Source organism: Zea mays, chromosome 4, assembly GCF_902167145.1.
Source record: "Zea mays cultivar B73 chromosome 4, Zm-B73-REFERENCE-NAM-5.0, whole genome shotgun sequence".
NCBI classification, from domain to species: Eukaryota; Viridiplantae; Streptophyta; class Magnoliopsida; order Poales; family Poaceae; genus Zea; species Zea mays.
In genome coordinates, this window is record NC_050099.1 from 218,160,905 (window position 1) to 218,181,690 (window position 20,786).

At 43.8% G+C, this 20,786-nt stretch overlaps 1 protein-coding gene across 1 annotated transcript; it reads right to left on the reverse strand.

The window, feature by feature from the left end:
- Positions 1-18,105: 18,105 nt before the first annotated feature.
- LOC118477020 (uncharacterized) lies at positions 18,106-18,866 on the reverse strand. Its single transcript, XM_035967533.1, has 2 exons — positions 18,790-18,866; positions 18,106-18,551 (listed from the first exon to the last, which is right to left on the reverse strand). Exon 2 carries the CDS (start codon positions 18,525-18,527, stop codon positions 18,291-18,293), a length of 237 nt encoding a protein of 78 aa, XP_035823426.1. The 5' UTR covers positions 18,528-18,551; positions 18,790-18,866; the 3' UTR covers positions 18,106-18,290.
- Between the last annotated feature and the right edge of the window lie 1,920 nt (positions 18,867-20,786).

Sequence of the window (20,786 nt, forward strand, 5' to 3'; positions counted from 1 at the left end):
GCGGCGGCGCTCAGCCTGGCGGCGTGGGGGCGGCGCGCTAGGCTGGCGGGCGCGGGGACGGCGCGCGTGGCCGGAGGGCGTAGGGGCGGCAGCGCGTGGGCCGACAGAGTGGGGGCGACGCGAGGGCCGGCGGCGGGGGCGGCGCAGTGTGCTGCGCGCGGTGGGAGATAGAGAGTGAGTGAAGAGAAGAAGAGGAAGACGACCGGTGTATTATTCAGCGGCTTTGCCGAGTGCCAGATCGCGGGCACTCGGCAAAGAATTTTTTAAAAATTTAAAAATACATTTTGCCATGTGCCGCAGATATGGCACTCGGCAAAGACCTCTTTGCCGAGTGCCGACTGATAGGCACTCGGCAAAACCTTAACTTATTGTTTTTGCCGAGTGTCTTCTCTAGACACTCGGCAAAGTATGTTTTTTATTTTTTTCTTTTCCCAACCAAACTTTTTGTGGTATGTTCCTACACTATGTAGACCTACATGTACCATTTTGGGATAATTATAACAGTGTTTTCAATAGCTAGTAGATTTAGTTCGTTTATTTGAATTTCTTCGGAAAATTCAGATTTGGACTGCATTGCACTCAAAACTTTGAAAACCGTGCATGCAAAAATGATATTTATGTTAGGTAACACAAGTTACGACCGATTTTACGAGCAAACCGGAACCTTCGAGCACCATGCTCACTAAACATGACCGTGAACTTGCCATCCAGTTGTTTAAAAATTGTATAAAACACAAACAAAGTCAGAAAATCATGAAACTTGTCCACGTGTCATGATATCATATATAGAGCCTGTGATAAAAATGAGAAAATTTTGAGAAAGCTGTGATGCACTATGTGTAGAAACCTAAGAGATCCACATTAAAACTCTATGATTTCATGTGTAGATCTCTTAGGTTTCTACACATAGTGCGTCACAGTTTTCTCGAAACTTTTTCAAATTTTTATCACAATCTCTACATATGATATCATGATACGTGGATAAGTTTCATGATTTTCTGACTTTGTTTGTGCTTTATACAATTTTTAAACATGTGGATGGCAAGTTCACGACCATGTTTAGTGAGCATGTTGCTCGAAGTTTCCGGTCCGCTCCTGAAATCGGTCATAATGTGTGCTAAATAACATGTGTATCATTTTTGCATGCACGATTGTCCAAGTTTCGAGTGACTTGCAGTTCAAATCTAAATTTTCCGAAGAAATTAAAATAAACGAACTAAATCTACTAGCTATTGAAAACACTGTTATAATTGTCCCAAAATGGTACATGTAGGTCTACATAGTGTAGGAACATACCACAAAAAGTTTGGTGGCCAAAATAAAAAATAAAAATATGCTTTGCCGAGTGTCCATAGAATGCACTTAGTAAAGACCCTCTTTGCCGAGTGCCAGATATTTGACACTCGGCAAAGAATCTGCTTTGCCGAGTGTCGGCTTTCGGCCCTCGGTAAAGGCTTACGGCCGTCAGCTGTAGACAGCCGCTAACGGCCCTTTGCTGTGTTTGCCGCTCGGCAAAGCAGTCTTTGCCGAGTGTTTCTCTGTGCCGAGTGTCCCGCAATCGGTAAACAAGCTCTTTACTGAGCGCAGGACTTTGCCGAGTGCGGCTCTCGGCAAAGTCTTCTTTACCGAGTGCCCGATAAAAAGCACTTGGCAAAGAGCCTGGCACTCGGCAAAGGCTCGGATTCCGGTAGTGGTAGCCGAGCCGCATAATCCGACCCCAGCCATTCGTCTACCCTGGCCACCTCGCTCTCGTCATTTGCCACCTGGCGTATGCCAAACCGCGAGCACACGGCAGCTCCAAACCGTGCTCTTGCAGCCGCCCTTAATTTTCGCGTACACGCAGCACGTTGCCCGCCCCCCACCGCCATCGCTCGTCCACTCCTGCGTGTGTTCACGACTCACCTCGCCGTTGCCCACGCATCACATCGAGTGGTCGTGTCGTGCTCTCAATTTTGTGATGTCACACATGATGCCATCGTTCGTCCGCGCGAGTTGCTATTCGCACATCGTTCGCATGCTACATCACGTGCATCGTTTTTGAAAGGGAATTAGGCTTACACCTATTTCCTAATTGATTTTGGTGGTTGAATTGCCCAACACAAATAATTGGACTAACTAGTTTGCTCTATTCTAAAAGTTCTACTGGTGCCAAAGGTTCACAATAAGCCAATAAAAAGACCGAGAAAAGGGTTCAAACAAAGAGAGCAAGGGACAACCGAAGTGTGCCCTGGTCTGGTGCACTGGACTGTCCGGTGTGCCACCGGACAGTGTCCGGTGCATCAGAGGACTTCAAGCTGAACTCCTTACCTTCGGGAATTTTCAGAGGCGCTTCGCTATAATTCACCGGACTGTCCGGTGCACCACCGGACAGTGTCCGGTGCCCCAAGGGAGAACGACTCTGAACTCGCCAGCTTCGGGAATCCGCTCCGCTATAATTCACCGGACTGTCCGGTTTGACAGCGGAGCAACGGCTAGTTCGCGCGCAACGGTCGACTGCAAAGCATTAAATGCGCGCCTGCGCGCGAAGAGGAGCAGAGCACGCGTGGGTGGCACACCGGACAGTCTACAGGGCCCACAAGTTATAGCTCCAACGGTCGGAACCCAACGGCCAGGTGACGTGGCTGGCGCACCGGACAGTGTCCGGTGGCGCACCGGACTGTCCGGTGTGCCCGTCGACTTCAGCCTCCACCAACGGTCAAGTTTGGTGGTTGGGGCTATAAATACCCCAACCACCCCACATTCAAGTCATCCAAGTTTTCCACCTTCCAACTACTTACAAGAGCTAGCATTCAATACAAGACACACCAAAGAGATCAAATCCTCTCCCAACTCCACACAAAGCTTCAGTGATTAGAGAGAGTGATTTGTCGTGTTCATTTGAGCTCTTGCGCTTGGATCGCTTATTTTCTTTCTCTCATTCTTTCTTGCGATCAACTCAATTGTAACCGAGGCAAGAGACACCAATTGTGTGGTGGTCCTTGTGGGGAAGTTTGGTTCCCAGTTGATTGAGAAGAGAAGCTCACTCGGTCCGAGGGACCGTTTGAGAGAGGGAAAGGGTTGAAAGAGACCTGGTCTTTGTGACCACCTCAACGGGGAGTAGGTTTGCGAGAACCAAACCTCGGTAAAACAAATCCTTGTGTCATACTCCTTATTCGCTCATGATTTGTTTTACGCCCACTCTCGGACTCGTTCTTATTTCTAACGCTAACCCGGCTTGTAGTTGTGATTAAGTTGTAAATTTCAGATTCGCCCTATTCACCCCCCCTCTAGGTGACATTCAATTGGTATCAGAGCCCGGTGCTTCATTAGAGCCTAACCTAACCGCTCGAAGTGATGTCGGGAGATCACGCCAAGAAGGAGATGGTGACCGGCGAGAATCCCGCTACAAGCCACGGGAAGGCTCCATCGGGAGAGTCCTACAACAAAGGGAAGGGGAAGGAAAAGGAATCCCCTTCACACAAGTCGCGTCGGAGCGGTGACAAGAAGAAGAAGATGAGGAAGGTGGTCTACTACGAGACCGACTCCTCGTCGCCATCCACCTCCGGCTCCGACACGCCGTCCGTAACTTCTAAGCGCCATGAGCGCAAGAAGTTTAGTAAGATCCCCCTACGATGTCCTCGCATTCCTAAACATACGCCTTTACTTTCTGTCCCATTAGGCAAACCACCAACGTTTGATGGTGAAGCTTATGCTAGGTGGAGTGATTTGATGCGATATCATCTAACCTCACTCCATAAAAGTATATGGGATGTTATTGAGTTTGGTGTACAGGTACCATCCGTAGGGGATGAAGATTATGATGAGGACGAAGTGGCCCAAATCCAGCACTTCAACTCCCAAGCCACAACTATACTCCTCGCCTCTCTAAGTCGAGAGGAGTATAACAAGGTGCAAGGGTTGAAAAGTGCTAAGGAGATATGGGACACGCTAAAAACCGTGCACGAAGGAGACGAGGTTACAAAGATCACCAAGCGGGAGACGATCGAGGGGGAGCTCGGTCGCTTCCGTCTTCGCCAAGGGGAGGAGCCACAAGATATGTACAACCGGCTCAAGACCTTGGTGAACCAAGTGCGCAACCTCGGGAGCAAAAAATGGGATGACCACAAAATGGTTAAGGTTATTCTAAGATCACTTGTTTTCCTTAACCCTACTCAAGTTCAATTAATTCGTGGCAATCCTAGATATACACTAATGACTCCCGAGGAAGTAATCGGGAATTTTGTGAGCTTTGAATTGATGATCAAAGGCTCAAAGAAAATCAACGAGCTAGATGGCCCCTCCACGTCCGAAGCACAACCAGTCGCATTCAAGGCGACGGAGGAGAAGAAGGAGGAGTCTACATCAAGTAGACAACCAATCGACGCCTCAAAGCTCAACAATGAGGAAATGGCGCTCATCATTAAGAGCTTCCACCAAATCCTCAAGCAAAGGAGGGGGAAAGATTACAAGCCCCGCTCCAAGAAAGTTTGCTACAAGTGTGGTAAGCCCGGTCATTTCATTGCTAAATGTCCATTATCTAGTGATAGTGACAGGGGCGACGACAAGAAGGGGAGAAGAAAGGAGAAGAAAAGGTACTACAAGAAGAAGGGCGGTGATGCCCATGTTTGCCGAGAGTGGGACTCCAACGAGAGCTCCACCGACTCCTCCTCCGACGAGGACGCCGCCAACATCGCCATCACCAAGGGTCTTCTCTTCCCCAACGTTGGCCACAAGTGCCTCATGGCAAAGGACGGCAAAAGGAAGAAGGTAAAATCAAGATCCTCCACCAAATATGAAACCTTTAGCGATGAGGATAATGCTAGTAATGAGGAGGATAACTTGCGCATTCTTTTTGCCAACCTAAACATGCAACAAAAAGAAAAATTAAATGAATTGATTAGTGCTATTCATGAGAAGGATGATCTCTTGGACACCCAAGAGGACTTCCTTATTAAAGAAAATAAGAAGCATGTTAAGGTTAAAAATGCTTACGCTCTAGAAGTAGAAAAATGTGAAAAACTATCTAGTGAGCTAAGCACTTGCCATGAGACTATTGACAACCTTAGAAATGAGAATGCTAGTTTAATTGCTAAGGTTGATTCAAATGTTTGTGACGATTCAATTTCCAATCTTAGAGATGATAATGCTAATTTGCTTGCTAAGATTGAAAAGTTGAATGATTCACTTGCTAGCCTTAGGATCGAAAATGAAAAATTAATTGCTAAGGTTAAAGAATTAGATGTTTGCAACGCTTCCATTTCCGACCTTAGAAGTAAAAATGATATATTGCATGCTAAGGTTGTAGAATTAAAATCTTGCAAACCCTCTACATCTACCGTTGAAGATACTTCCATTTGCACTATATGTAGAGACATTAATGTTGATGCTATTCATGATCACATGACTTTAATTAAACAACAAAACGATCACATAGCTCAACTTAATGCTAAGATTAGTGAGCATGACTTAGAAAATGAAAATTTTAAATTTGCTAGAAGCATGCTCTATAGTGGGAGACGCCCTGGCATCAAGGATGGCATTGGCTTCCAAAAGGGAGACAATGTCAAACTTAATGCCCCTCCTAAAAGATTATCTAATTTTGTTAAGGGCAAGGCTCCCATGCCTCAGGATAACGAGGGTTACATTTTGTACCCTGCCGGTTATCCCGAGAGCAAAATTAGGAGAATTCACTCTAGGAAGTCTCACTTTGGCCCTAATCATGCTTTTATGTATAAGGGTGAGACATCTAGCTCTAGGCAATCAACCCGTGCTAAATTGCCTAAGAAGAAAACTCCTAGTGCATCAAATGATCATAACATTTCATTTAAAACCTTTGATGCATCTTATGTTTTTACTAACAAATCCGACAAAGTAGTTGCCAAGTTTGTTGGGGGCAAACACAAGGGATCAAAAACTTGTGTTTGGGTACCCAAAGTTCTTGTATCTAATGCCAAAGGACCCAAAACAGTTTGGGTACCTAAAACAAAGAACTAAACTTGTTTTGTAGGTTTATGCATCCGGGGGCTCAAGTTGGATAATCGACAGTGGGTGCACAAACCATATGACAGGGGAGAAGAAGATGTTCTCCTCCTATGAGAAAAACCAAGATCCCCAACGAGCTATCACATTTGGGGATGGAAACCAAGGTTTGGTCAAAGGTTTGGGTAAAATTGCTATTTCACCTGACCATTCCATTTCCAATGTTTTTCTTGTAGATTCTTTAGACTACAATTTGCTTTCCGTTTCGCAATTATGCAAAATGGGCTACAACTGTCTTTTTACTGATGTAGGTGTCATTGTCTTTAGAAGAAGTGATGATTCAATAGCATTTAAGGGAGTGTTAGAGGGTCAGCTATACTTAGTAGATTTTGATAGAGCTGAACTCGACACTTGCTTAATTGCTAAGACTAACATGGGCTGGCTCTAGCACCGCCGACTAGCACATGTTGGAATGAAGAATCTTCATAAGCTTCTAAAGGGAGAGCACATTTTAGGATTAACAAATGTTCATTTTGAGAAAGACAGGATTTGTAGCGCATGCCAAGCAGGGAAGCAAGTTGGTGTTCATCATCCGCATAAGAACATCATGACGACTGACAGGCCACTGGAGCTCCTACACATGGACCTATTCGGCCCGATAGCTTACATAAGCATCGGCGAGAGTAAGTACTGTCTAGTTATTGTGGATGATTATTCTCGCTTCACTTGGGTGTTCTTTTTGCAGGAAAAATCTCATACCCAAGAGACCTTAAAAGGATTCTTGAGACGGGCTCAAAATGAGTTCGGCTTAAGGATCAAGAAAATTAGAAGCGACAACGGGACGGAGTTCAAGAACTCACAAATCGAAGGCTTCTTTGAGGACGAGGGCATCAAGCATGAGTTCTCTTCTCCCTACACCCCACAACAAAATGGTGTAGTGGAGAGGAAGAATAGAACTCTATTGGACATGGCAAGAACCATGCTTGATGAATACAAGACTTCGGATCGGTTTTGGGCTGAGGCGGTCAACACCGCCTGCTACGCCATTAACCGGTTGTATCTACACCGAATCCTCAAGAAGACATCATACGAACTCCTAACCGGTAAAAAGCCCAATATTTCATATTTTAGAGTCTTTGGTAGCAAATGCTTTATTCTTGTTAAAAGAGGTAGAAAATCTAAATTTGCTCCTAAGACTGTAGAAGGCTTTTTACTAGGATATGATTCAAACACAAGGGCATATAGAGTCTTGAACAAGTCCTCAGGACTAGTTGAAGTTTCTTGTGACGTTGTGTTTGATGAGACTAACGGCTCTCAAGTAGAGCAAGTTGACCTTGATGAGATAGGTGATGAAGAGGCTCTGTGCATCGCGCTAAGGAACATGTCCATTGGGGATGTGTGTCCTAAGGAATCCGAAGAGCCTCCAAATGCACAAGATCAACCATCTTCCTCCACTCAAGCATCTACACCAACTCAAAATGAGGATGAGGCTCAAGTTGATGAAGGAGAAGATTCAAGAGTTGAGCCACCTCAAGATGACGGCAATGATCAAGGGGGAGATGCAAATGATCAAGACAAGGAGGATGAAGAAGCAAAACCGCCACACCCAAGAGTCCACCAAGCAATCCAACGAGATCACCCCGTTGACACCATCCTAGGCGACATTCATAAGGGGGTAACTACTAGATCTCGTGTTGCACATTTTTGTGAGCATTACTCTTTTGTTTCCTCTATTGAGCCACACAGGGTAGAGGAAGCACTACAAGATTCGGATTGGGTGGTGGCGATGCAAGAGGAGCTCAACAATTTCACTAGGAACGAGGTATGGCATTTAGTTCCACGTCCTAATCAAAATGTTGTAGGAACCAAGTGGGTTTTCCGCAACAAGCAAGACGAGCATGGTGTGGTGACAAGGAACAAAGCCCGACTTGTGGCCAAGGGATACTCCCAAGTCGAAGGTTTGGACTTCGGTGAAACCTATGCACCCGTAGCTAGGCTTGAGTCAATTCGTATATTATTAGCCTATGCTACTTACCATGGCTTCAAGCTTTACCAAATGGACGTGAAAAGTGCCTTCCTCAACGGACCAATCAAGGAAGAGGTCTATGTTGAGCAACCTCCCGGCTTTGAAGATAGTGAGTACCCTAATCATGTGTATAAACTCTCTAAGGCGCTTTATGGGCTCAAGCAAGCCCCAAGAGCATGGTATGAATGCCTTAGAGATTTCCTTATCACTAATGGCTTCAAAGTCGGAAAGGTCGATCCTACTCTATTCACTAAAACTCTTGACAATGATTTATTCATATGCCAAATTTATGTTGATGATATTATATTTGGGTCTACTAACGAATCTACTTGTGAGGAATTTAGTAGGATCATGACACAAAAATTCGAGATGTCTATGATGGGGGAGTTGAAGTACTTCTTAGGATTTCAAGTAAAGCAACTCCAAGAAGGCACCTTCATTAGCCAAACGAAATACATTCAAGACATTCTCAACAAGTTTGAGATGAAGGATGCGAAGCCCATCAAGACACCCATGGGAACCAATGGGCATCTCGACCTCGACACAGGAGGTAAATCCGTCGATCAAAAGGTATACCGATCGATGATAGGCTCTTTACTCTATTTATGTGCATCTCGACCGGATATTATGCTTTCCGTATGCATGTGTGCAAGATTACAAGCCGGCCCTAAGGAAGCTCACCTTACGGCCGTAAAACGAATCTTGAGATATTTAGTTTATACTCCTAAGTTTGGGCTTTAGTATCCTAGGGGATCCACATTTGATTTAATTGGTTATTCGGATGCCGATTGGGCGGGGTGTAAGATTAATAGAAAGAGCACATCGGGGACTTGCCAGTTCTTGGGAAGATCCTTGGTGTCTTGGGCTTCAAAGAAGCAAAATTCCGTAGCTCTTTCTACCACCGAAGCCGAGTATATTGCCGCAGGTCATTGTTGCGCGCAATTTCTTTGGATGAGGCAAACCCTTAGGGACTATGGTTACAAATTAACCAAAGTTCCTCTTCTATGTGATAATGAGAGTGCAATCTGCATGGCGGATAATCCCGTTGAGCATAGCCGCACTAAACACATAGCCATTCGGTATCATTTTCTAAGGGATCACCAACAAAAGGGAGATATCGAGATTGCATATATTAACACTAAGGAACAATTAGTCGATATCTTTACCAAGCCACTAGATGACCAAACCTTTAACAAACTTAGGCATGAGCTAAATATTCTTGATTCTAGGAATTTCTTTTGATGTTTTGCACACATAGCTCATCAATATACCTTTGATCATGTCTCTTTCATGTGCTATGACTAATATGTTTTCAAGTGAATTTCAAAACAAGTCATAGGTGTATTGAAAGGGAATTGGAGTCTTCGGCGAAGACAAAGGCTTCCACTCCACTCCATGACTCATCCTTCGCCGTCGCTCCGAGCAACTCTCCAACTTTGGTATAATCTTTATTCATATGTCTTTTACCAAAGGGGAGAAAGTAGTTTGAAATGGCTCTAATGATTCCGTTTTTGGCGATTTATGCCAAAGGGGGAGAGAGCATGAGCCCAAAGCAAAAGGACCGCACCACCACCAATTTCAAAAATTTTAGTCTTTCAATTTGGTTTTAAAAGAAGTATTTTCAAATTGGTATCTTATTTGTGATATAATTTCAAATTGGTATACCCTCTTCAAAATTAACATCAAAACCCTCTTGAACACTAAGAGGAGGATTTCATTAAGACGGAGTTTTGTCTAGTCAAAGGAAAAAAGCATTTGAAACAGGGGGAGGAAATTTCAAATCTTGTAAATGCTTCTCAAGAATCTTATTCATTTACCTTTGACTCTTTGCAAAAGACTTTGAAAAGAATTTCCAAAACCTTTGCAAAAACAAAACATGTGGTGCAAGCGTGGTCCAAAATGTTAAAAATAAAGAAACAATCCATGCATATCTTATGAGTAATTTATATTGGCTCAATTCTAAGTAACCTTTGCACTTACATTATGCAAACTAGTTCAATTATGAACTTCTATATTTGCTTTGATTTCTGTTGGCATCAATCACCAAAAAGGGGGAGATTGAAAGGGAATTAGGCTTACACCTATTTCCTAATTGATTTTGGTGGTTGAATTGCCCAACACAAATAATTGTACTAACTAGTTTTCTCTAGTCTAAAAGTTCTACAGGTGCCAAAGGTTCACAATAAGCCAATAAAAAGACCGAGAAAAGGGTTCAAACAAAGAGAGCAAGGGACAACCGAAGTGTGCCCTGGTCTGGCGCACCGGACTGTCCGGTGTGCCACCTGACAATGTCCGGTGCATCAGTGGACTTCAAGCTGAACTCCTTACCTTCGGGAATTTTTAGAGGCGCTTCGCTATAATTCACCGGACTGTCCGGTGCACCACCGGACAGTGTCCGGTGCCCCAAGGGAGAGCGACTCTGAACTCGCCAGCTTCGGGAATCCGCTCCGCTATAATTCACCGGACTGTCCGGTGCACACCGGACTGTCCGGTGTGACAGCGGAGCAACATCTAGTTCGCGCGCAACGGTCGACTGCAACGCATTAAATGCGCGCCTGCGCGCGCAAAAAAGCAGAGCTCGCGCGGGTGGCACACCGGACAGCCTACAAGGCCTGTCCGGTGCACCACCGGACAGCCAGGCGGGCCCACAAGTCAGAGCTCCAACGGTCGGAACCCAACGGCCAGGTGACGTGGCTAGCGCACCGGACTGTGTCCGGTGGCGCACCAGACTGTCCGGTGCGCCCATCGACTGCAGCCTCCACCAACGGTCAAGTTTGGTGGTTGGGGCTATAAATACCCCAACCACCCCCACATTCAAGTCATCCAAGTTTTCCACCTTCCAACTACTTACAAGAGCTAGCATTCAATACAAGACACACCAAAGAGATCAAATCGTCTCCCAACTCCACACAAAGCTTTAGTGATTAGAGAGAGTGATTTGTCGTGTTCATTTGAGCTCTTGCGCTTGGATCGCTTCTTTTCTTTCTCTCATTCTTTCTTGCGATCAACTCAATTGTAACCGAGGAAAGAGACACCAATTGTGTGGTGGTCCTTGCGGGGAAGTTTGGTTTCCGGTTGATTGAGAAGAGAAGCTCACTCGGTCCGAGGGACCGTTTGAGAGAGGGAAAGGGTTGAAAGAGACCCGGTCTTTGTGACCACCTCAACGGGGAGTAGGTTTGCGAGAACCGAACCTCGGTAAAACAAATCCTTGTGTCATACTCCTTATTCGCTCACGATTTGTTTTACGCCCTCTCTTGGACTCGTTCTTATTTCTAACGCTAACTCGGCTTGTAGTTGTGATTAAGTTGTAAATTTCAGATTCGCCCTATTCACCCCCCTCTAGGCAACTTTCAGTTTTCACAAGTCGCACGCTTTGCCGTGCATCGCTAATTTGCTTCGCCTAAAATCGCTCGTAGTAATTAAACTACATATTGAACCGATCGAAGCTAAGTAACAATTTTATTTGGTGCATATGATAAATATTTGTTAATAGGACTAGGTCGAATTAAACAATATAGTTAATGTTTGATTAGCGTAAACCTAGTAATCCTCGGCCGTAGCTTTGATCATCGCTTTTTCCTTTCCTCGTGTCATTGTAAATGCGAGATCTATGTCGTGTTGCATATTTAATCGATCTGTTCTTTTGCATGGTGAGTTTTTTTGGTTTGGAGAATGTTGAATGTATGTTTATGCTTGCATAGATAACGGTCCGTTCGCGGAGTCCGAAGCAATTGCTGGAGAACACGCTGAGCAACAACTATTTGGTGAAGGCAAGTGTCCTCTGACCCATCATGTTCTACTTACTTTATAATTCACTATCCTGCATATTATGATCGACCTAAGGATTTACTAGCTTTCTATTTATCCTGTCCTTGACTACCTTTTTTCGGTTGGGCTATTATGATCAACTACAAGCTAGTGCTTTACTTTAATCAATGAACATGATGAGAATTTTACACAGAAGCTCTATATTGGCAGTCTTAGAGATATTTACACTAGCGATTTTTAGTGCCGCTGGTGCTAGGTGCTAGTGGAAATCAACCTTTTTATTGGCGGTTGTTGTGGAACCGCCTGTGAAAATATCATTTTCACTGGCAGCTGTATGAAACAAACCGCCAGTGGAAATAACATTTCCACCGGCAGCTTTATTATGCAAACCGCCGTCATTTCCTCGGACACGGCTCTATGTAATTGTTGTTTACATGAATTGCTGATCCTAACACGGACATGGTTCACATTCGGTTTGCCTTCTAAAACTGGGTGTGACAGTACCATCATGTATTGATTTTTAACGCGCATATGAATATTGTGCTTGCTTTTTGGGTTTTGACATGGTGGTTTGGTAGCAACGGTGCATAATTATATATGAAGTATAGTTTTGGGAGACTTTATCAAATACTGACTTTCATGTGGTTTTTATGTAAATCTTGGTGAATTATAAGGTATAAGCCCAAATAATACTCGTTATTAAAATTGGAATGCATCAAAGTGCCAAACATTGGACCGTAAGTAAGGAATTATTCGTTAGTATATATTGCATATGTACCTTGTCCATTTTTATTACTCGTGTGCTCGAAAGTGATGGTCCATTGACGGGTGGATTGTAATGAAAGTTGTGGCAACATTAATCGAAGGAAGGGATGGTCACTAGTACACAGAGGCTCTATAGTGGCGGTTCTAGAGCTGTTTGCACTGGCGTTTTTCACTGCCGCCAGTGCTAGGGGCCAGTGGAAATCGCCATTTCCACTAGCGGTTATTCTAGAACCGCCAGTGAAAATATAATTTCCACTGGCGGTTTTCTTAAGCAAACCGCCACTTAAAATATAATTTCCACTGGCGGTTTGCTTAATAAAACCGCCAATGGAAATGCTATTTCCACTGGCGTTTTTTTATTTAGCCGCCAGTGGAAGTTTTCCCACCTTTTTTTAAATTTTCAATCAGTACTGAAATTTATATATATATACACACACAAACATATATATGTATATTGATATTGATAAACATGTAGTATTGATATTAAAAGCAACATGGAATTAAATTCTATCATACATTTATATACATCAAAGTCTTGTTTACAACCATGTATGCATCACACATTATATACATCAAAGTTTTCACTTAAGCTCTAATAACTATCTCGGCTAAGAGATAGTCTACTAATTTCTGTTAGTATTCTAAACTCTGGCAAAGCTAATGTTCCGGAAGCATCGTGATATTTCCCTTCTGCGGGAATGACCTCTTTCAATATGAATGTGCACAGTTCCTCAACTATGCCATACAATGCACCTTCAGTCAAGTTCTCCGGGCTTCCTTGTTGAAATTGCTGTAAAGGAAGTTTATAAACATCATCTATTTATACTCAATAATAACACATTTGCATCTTTAATGACATAAATACATACGTGACTATTACTAATAATACCTTGCCAGGGTTTGTGATGTATCGTCTGTTCATTCTCATGAACTCGCACACGTAGAACCCACATAGGACCGATCCGGGTGGTTGCTTGTGGCATTACATAACGGGAGATTGGTTATTTAGTTGCAACATTGTCCTATGTACGTACATGTATGATATGTATTCATAAATTCACATACTTACCGGCCAGTTATAATGGATGTCTAGTGGCACGCCTTTTTTGGACGTGTCGTACTTTCCACCTCGTAGCTTATAAAACCTAAATGCCCTGTGATCTCAAATATAATCACCATGTTATTCTACAATTCTCATCGATATAAGTATGCATGCATAGAAAAGGCTTACATCTCTAAGATGCTGAGGAATTTTGAATAGGCCAAAGGCTCGGTGTGCAAGGAGTCGAGCACCAGCACCTTTCCAACCTTAGGATAAATGAAGAAGCATATCCAGGGGTCCCTGTATGAATCAAACTTGTGATACATGTGTATTGAAATTATTAGTTTTATTTATGCAAAATCACACTTACTTAAAGTTGTACGGGGCCACTATGGATTCACTGTCTTGAAATTGAAGCATTGCGTGTCCTATGTAGGTGGCGTATCTTGCTTCAAAATCCTTCTTCAGATCCTGGATACACACCTCAATTTCTTCATCCGTTAGTCCCTGTAATGCTTCGTTGTCTTTTCCAATTCTAAAAGTGTGGTTATCCTCGCATATCTTTATTGGGTTGAGATACCCAACCCTTTTACTGGCACTAGCATTGGGATTGGTACCATAAAGGATCTCCTGCTGATCATGTTGCATTCTGCAACGCACACGTGCATGTCAGATATTGAAAATTTATACAACTCACTAATAATAACACATATATGTGGAGTATGAGTGACACTTACAATGCAAATATGGTTACAAGTTGTACGTCAAGTCTCTGAAGGTTCATCATTAACCACATGTCCTCGAATGCAACAAAGGCTTTTTGATTTGAACCAATAAAAGCATGGGATGGTATATTGACACTGATGGTGTCGATGCCAACTGAAGATGCCCGCATGTACCAATCATGCAAACTTTTAATATTAGCCGGGACCTTCCTTAGTTTCTCAAAAGTGAGTAGTGGTCTGCCCGGCACATATTTTTTAGGCACGTTTTTATAATCTGCCTTAGTTGGCTTCTTTATCTTTGCAGCCATTGCCTTAGCCTTTTTTGCGGACTCCTCGAGATCGGCCAAATCAACAGTGTCTGGCGTGAGGCTCCGTCCAATCCCTTTCAAAAGACGAGATGTGCCGGCAGTGGATTTACTCTTCTTTTTCTTCTCGAACGGGGACACTAATTTTGGTATAGAAACTTTAGATTTCTTTGATGGTCGTGGATCCCTTGATGGCTGTGGAGAAGGTGGATCCCTGAAGGCGATGTATGTGGCGGAGACGTTGGGCCACCAAGAGGATGAGGAGAAGGAGGGTCAAAAAGAGGATGAGGAGCAGCATGTGAAGTTTGAGGAGGTGATGATGGATGTACAATAGGAACAGCAATTTGAGAAGGCGGAGACGGTTGGACCTGCAACGACGACTGTCGTGGTGGATCAACCAATTCGACATCCCTTCGAGGCCAAAGGATAAAATTCTTGATAGCTTGTCCAAGTGTCTCGATACCTTCGGGCCCAGGGATGTCTAGCATGTCTTCCTCGGATCCTTGGACGACTGTCGTCACTTCTACCCTGCAATATTCTTCTGGAATGTCGTTTCCATGGAACTTGCGTCCTGGGATCGCAAGGCCTGTGGCTACTTTCTTTTTACGCTGATTGTTAATACCATATCTTATAACTAGTGTGCATGCCATAGGCCTTGTGATGCCATCAACTGGATAGCGGACCTTATTTCCCGTTGACGTGATAGCGCTTGGGATGGTCGTACCCTCGGTGGAAGCCGGCGGTTGAGCTGCTGGAATTATTTGCATCTGTGGAGTGGTCATCTGTTGAACAGACATCGCACTCGCCATCGCCAATTGCTGCATCAATTCTAGAGGAGGATTCGATAGCATTTCAGACATCAGGCCTTTGAACTCTTTCTTGGCCTTCTCCTTAAAATAATTCGCCATCTCTTCCTTGTATCAATCATGTTTCTTGTACAGACCTTCCCATTGTGGTCTGAATCCTTCCTTCCAACCTTCCTTAGATGAGATTCCTCGTACACGACCAGGATGCTCAGGGTTACCGAGACCAGCCGTTAGAATGTCTCTCTCCCTTTGCGGCTTAAATGTTCCTTGGCTCTGCTTAGCTGCAATTGCATATATGTTTTTTGCCGCTTCCTCAACAGTGGGATCATCAAAAGATACACCAGACTCAGTTTCCCTTGGTTTTCTAGCACAGATCCAATTAGCTGTCCTTTCACCAAGTTGCTCGGACAATGTCGGCAACCCTGTAGCCTTCTTCTCGGCGTCTTCTTGTCTTTATTTAGGAACCTGACGCTTGTAACCACCTGTGACAAGGTGGTGGTGGTATTTGTTCTTCTTAGATAGTTCCGAATTTGCCTCACTTAGCGATATGAAATTAGGGCTGCTCCTCTGCTCTAGAAATACTGCCCACTGACCTGCTGAGATTATATATTTTTTCGTCGGGTCTAGGTCTTTCTTTGCAAACTTTGTATTCATCTCAGACCTCCAGTTTCGGAAATTGATTGCAAACTGCTTCATCGTGTATTTTTTCACGAGTTCTTCTAAACCCCGAGGCAAAACGAACCTCGTTATTAGCTTATTCCACATTTGATTCTTGACATCATCTGATACATCTCTCCACTGTCGGATTGTGATGTCAAGATTATCTCTAACTAAGAACCCAAGTGCATTCCGGAACTTAGGCAGTGCCTCTTCTGGAGCTAGGGGCTGACCATTCGGGCTCACGTCTGCGATTTTATATGTCTTGTCAGGAAACTTGTTTAGCCCCCTGTTACCTCTGTTCCGATCGCTCTGCTTCCTTTTCCTTGACCTCTCGGTGGTTGTCTCGGTCGATTCCGGTGCGCCTTGGGTGCCGCAAGCTTTGAGGTCTTTTCTACTAGTGGGTGGATACTACTAGTATTGGGAAGCTTCACCAGAAGTTAGTAGACTATCTCTTAGGCGAGATAGTTATTAGAGCATAGGTGAAAAATTTTGATGTATAGAATGTGTGAAGCATATATGGTTGTAAACAAAAGACTTTGATGTGTAGAATGTATGATAGAATTTAATTCCACGTTGCTTTCAATATGTGTGCGTGTGTGTAAATAAATATAAAATTCATTTTTGTTTGAAAATTTCAAAAAAGTCGAGAAAACTTATACTGGCGAGAAATGTTAAGCAAACCGCTAGTGAAAATAACATTTCCACTGGCGGTTTTATTAAGCAAACCGCCCGTGAAAATAACATTTGCACTGGCGATTTGCTTAATACAGCCGCCAGTGGAAATAACATTTCTACTGGCGGCTGTATTAAGCAAACCACAAGTGGAAATAACATTTCCATTGGCGGCTAGCGTTTTGCTTAATAAAGCAGCCAATGGAAATGTTATTTCCAATAGCGGTTTACATAATACAGCCGCTAGTGGAAATGCTATTTTCACTAGCCGCTGCAAAACAACAGCCAATGAAAAGGCTGATTTCCACTAGCCTCTAGCACTAGCGGCACTGAAAACGCCAGTGCAAATAGCTCTAGGACCGCCACTATAGAGCTTCTGTGTACTAGTGCAATCTGACCGCCAAATATTTACTACAAGACTGATGTAAGCACCTACTAGCAAAAATACATGCCTACCTACAAATAAGAAAGTAGTAGCATGTATATGTATCTCTAAATATATATAAACACGTCGACTATTTGGTTTACATTGCATCATCTCGGTGATAATAATATATGTATCATTATACACACGATGACAAATATTGATAGTCGTCAATGATACTGTTGCATAGTGGTTATCTAATAAATACTAGTTTTGATATAATAAATCAATGTGTTTTGATATAATCCATTGTGTGACTTTGCTATACATGTGATTCTCATTTGATTTCATGTATAGTGGAACATCTCGTTTTGTCCTTAGAACCGCGTGTGACTGTTTAGCGATGGTACTTACAACCACCATCTTTATAGGTTGCTAAAGGTCTTTATGAAACGTCTGTAGGATGCTAAAGGCACATTTAGCAACCAACATAAAGTAGTTGTTAGTGTACCGCCATGTATTGATTTTTAACGCGCATATGAATATTGTGCTTGCTTTTTGCGTTTTTACATGGTGGTTTGGTAGCAAGGGTGCATAATTATATATGGATTATAGTTTTGGGAGACTTTATCAAATACTAACTTTCATGTGGTTTTATGTAAATCTTGGTGCCAAACAATACTCGTTATTAAAATTGGAATGCTTCAAAGTGCCAAACATTGGACCGTAAGTAAGGAATTAGTCGTTAGTATATATTGTATATTTACCTTGTCCATTTTTATTACTCGTGTGCTCGAAAGCGAAAGCGGTGGTCCATTGACGGGTGGATTGTATTGAAAGTTGCGGCACCATTAATCGATGGAAGGGACGGTGGATACTACTAGTATTGGGAAGCAATAATGCCATAAGTGTGACAAGTAGACCTTAAATATTTCCCATAACATAATGGCCCTTAAAAAAGACTATAATATATAACCACATCTCTAGACAATATATCGATAATAAACACGAGGCATATAATTATTTATTATTAAATATATTGATTAACACAAACTCTGAAGTACAAGTAGAGCCATCACACACGTAAACCAGCCATGCAAGGAACTTTAGATATCACACTCGCTCGCATTATTCAAATCAAATTTGTGCGTAATCCATCAAGGCGTAATAAAATTGAAGGCTTGGCATTGTGGAACAATCTAGCCAATATATGGTGCTGGGTTAACCACAACAGCCTGACCATTGACGATGTCGTTGTAGATACAAACACGTATGGCACCATCTTGGAGTGGAGACGGGACCCCATCTGGAGGGAGTACTCGAACTTCGGTTATATTGGGATTATCTTGACGGATAATATTAACCGCATCTACAACAGCGTAGCCAACCAGATCAGGCCATGTTTGGGTGGTTATACCAAGCTTGACGACCTCCATCAATCAGGTAGTGTCCTTCTGAAACTGTTATAATTGCCAACAAGCATCAATAATCAAGGAAAACTGACATAGTGTAAACAAACGCATTATTTTTAAAAAAAAAAATAACGGTATCATATATATGGCATGCATGCATGAGCATATGATACTACGGTAGGCATCGTTCCATTATACTAACTGATTGTCATAAACCAATGTATTAATATTTACAGAAAAACTGATGTCGTAAGGGCCAACTAACACAAAGTAAATACCTACGTACCTGCAAATATAGAAGAAACTAGTAGCCTGTATGAGAATAGGAGATGGTATGTGCTCTATGTATGTCTATGCATGTATATATATATACACACGGTGACTAGCTATTTGGATTGCATGCAACAATGGATGTTCTTTATGGACCCGTTCATATTGCTACCGATTTTAATACTCAGCTCGTCGATGATAACGGTGCATCCATTTTTCTTCTTTTACTTAGTAAACATCGGCACATGTTGACATCTTCTATCTCGATCTAATTGTCCTGCTTGCATTGTTATTAGCTGGCAGTACAGCCCTTTGTTTACACGGTACTAGCACAGTACTTGGCTAGCTGGTACCAAAAACGTTGGACGGAACCGAGTCACATGAAGGAGCAGGGCAAGGGCAGGGGCACGCGTGCATCCCACAGTCAGCAGTCACCGCCATGCCATGCATGTCTGTTATGTGTAGCGCCCGATGACATCAGAAGCGGAACGAACCATGTGTACTGGAACCAAACGGACTAGTCGCGTGGGCCGCGGGAACGAGATTGTAAACAGCCGGATGAGTTAACGACGTAAACAGATCACCAGGTAAAACGACCGAACACGGATGCATATTTAATTCTATTTTATGTTTTCTTTTTCTCCTTTTTCCTTTTATTATGCAACGTGACATGTTTTTTTTATGTATCTTTATTACGTGAATTTTTGAAAGTTTAAGTACCTACTTAGGATTTTTGTAGACTCTCCGTCTTTCGGTACCATGGTATTATCACTATACGATGGTTGATCTTTAGCGACCCTTATTAGGGACAGACGGTTGGTCGCTAAAAGTTATGTACCGACAGTTGGTCGCTAAATGCATTTGCAGCGACGGGCCACCGGTCGCTAAAAATCTAGAAATTTAACTACTCAAGGTTGGTCGCTATAGAGGCAGGTGGACATCCGACGGTTGGTCGCTATTGATTGACATGTGACTGTTGGTGGCTAAATAAATTAGGCCCGAACAGGACCAACTCAGCAACTCGTCCAAATCGAAATCACTTCTATTAAAAACTAGCAAACCCTACCTCCTCTTATCCCCTTCTCTTGACGGCGCCACCATGTCGCCTCCGCCCTCAACCCTAGCCGTATCGCGCCCTCGCCCTGCCTCCAGCCCCGCGCAGTATGCTGCTCGCTCCGGGCTCCGGTCATCTGCCATGCGTCGTTGGCTACTCGCCTGCTCCCATGCTCCCTTCGGATCTGCTGCTCTCGGTGATTTGGCGCAGCGGCTTTGCGCCTCCACACTTGGTCGCCGGCCTCCTCACCTCCACAAGCCCACGTCGTCGCCGTCTCCTCTTCGCCATCGCCCCGCTCGCCTCCTGTGCCAACGACCCGACCAACCTCGGCTCCTCCCTCTGCCCCTCCATCCCAACTCCTGCCATCAAAGTGCACAGCTTCGCTGGCCCCAACGTGGCTCTGTCAATGCCTCAAGCTCAAACAGCGATTTTGTTATGGCTGAAGCAGAACTTGCCTCAAATGCTGCTGCTGGTGACACGACACTTAGGTTTTTTGTAGACACTTCGTCTTTCGGTACCATGGTATTATATTCATTTGGCAATATTTGTAACACCATTTCTGCAAACACAATGTTGACTTGTCCCTTTTGATTCGGGTTGATTATTAGTTATTGCCAACGGGTAGCACTCTGGGGTAGTCCGTGTACCGACCAGACTATGAGATTATGTATCTGCAACCATGTCGGTCACATTACGGTGTGCAGGTGTGGAGCACAGGGACGGTGGTCGACGACGAAGGTAAAGGTCATGTGGGTTCGTGCCGATGTACCAGGAATGGTGAAAGACGAGCGATGTGACTTGACTTAGGGACCGGAGTCACAGGGTGACCAGCCGTGGTGGCTGACACCTGGGACACGCACTCGCGCTAGGACGTGGTGTAGCGGGCTGTGTTGCCGACACAGTCTAGGACTGGCGGTGGCGGAACACGTGTCCAATATGTGGGGGACGCGCATGCGGTA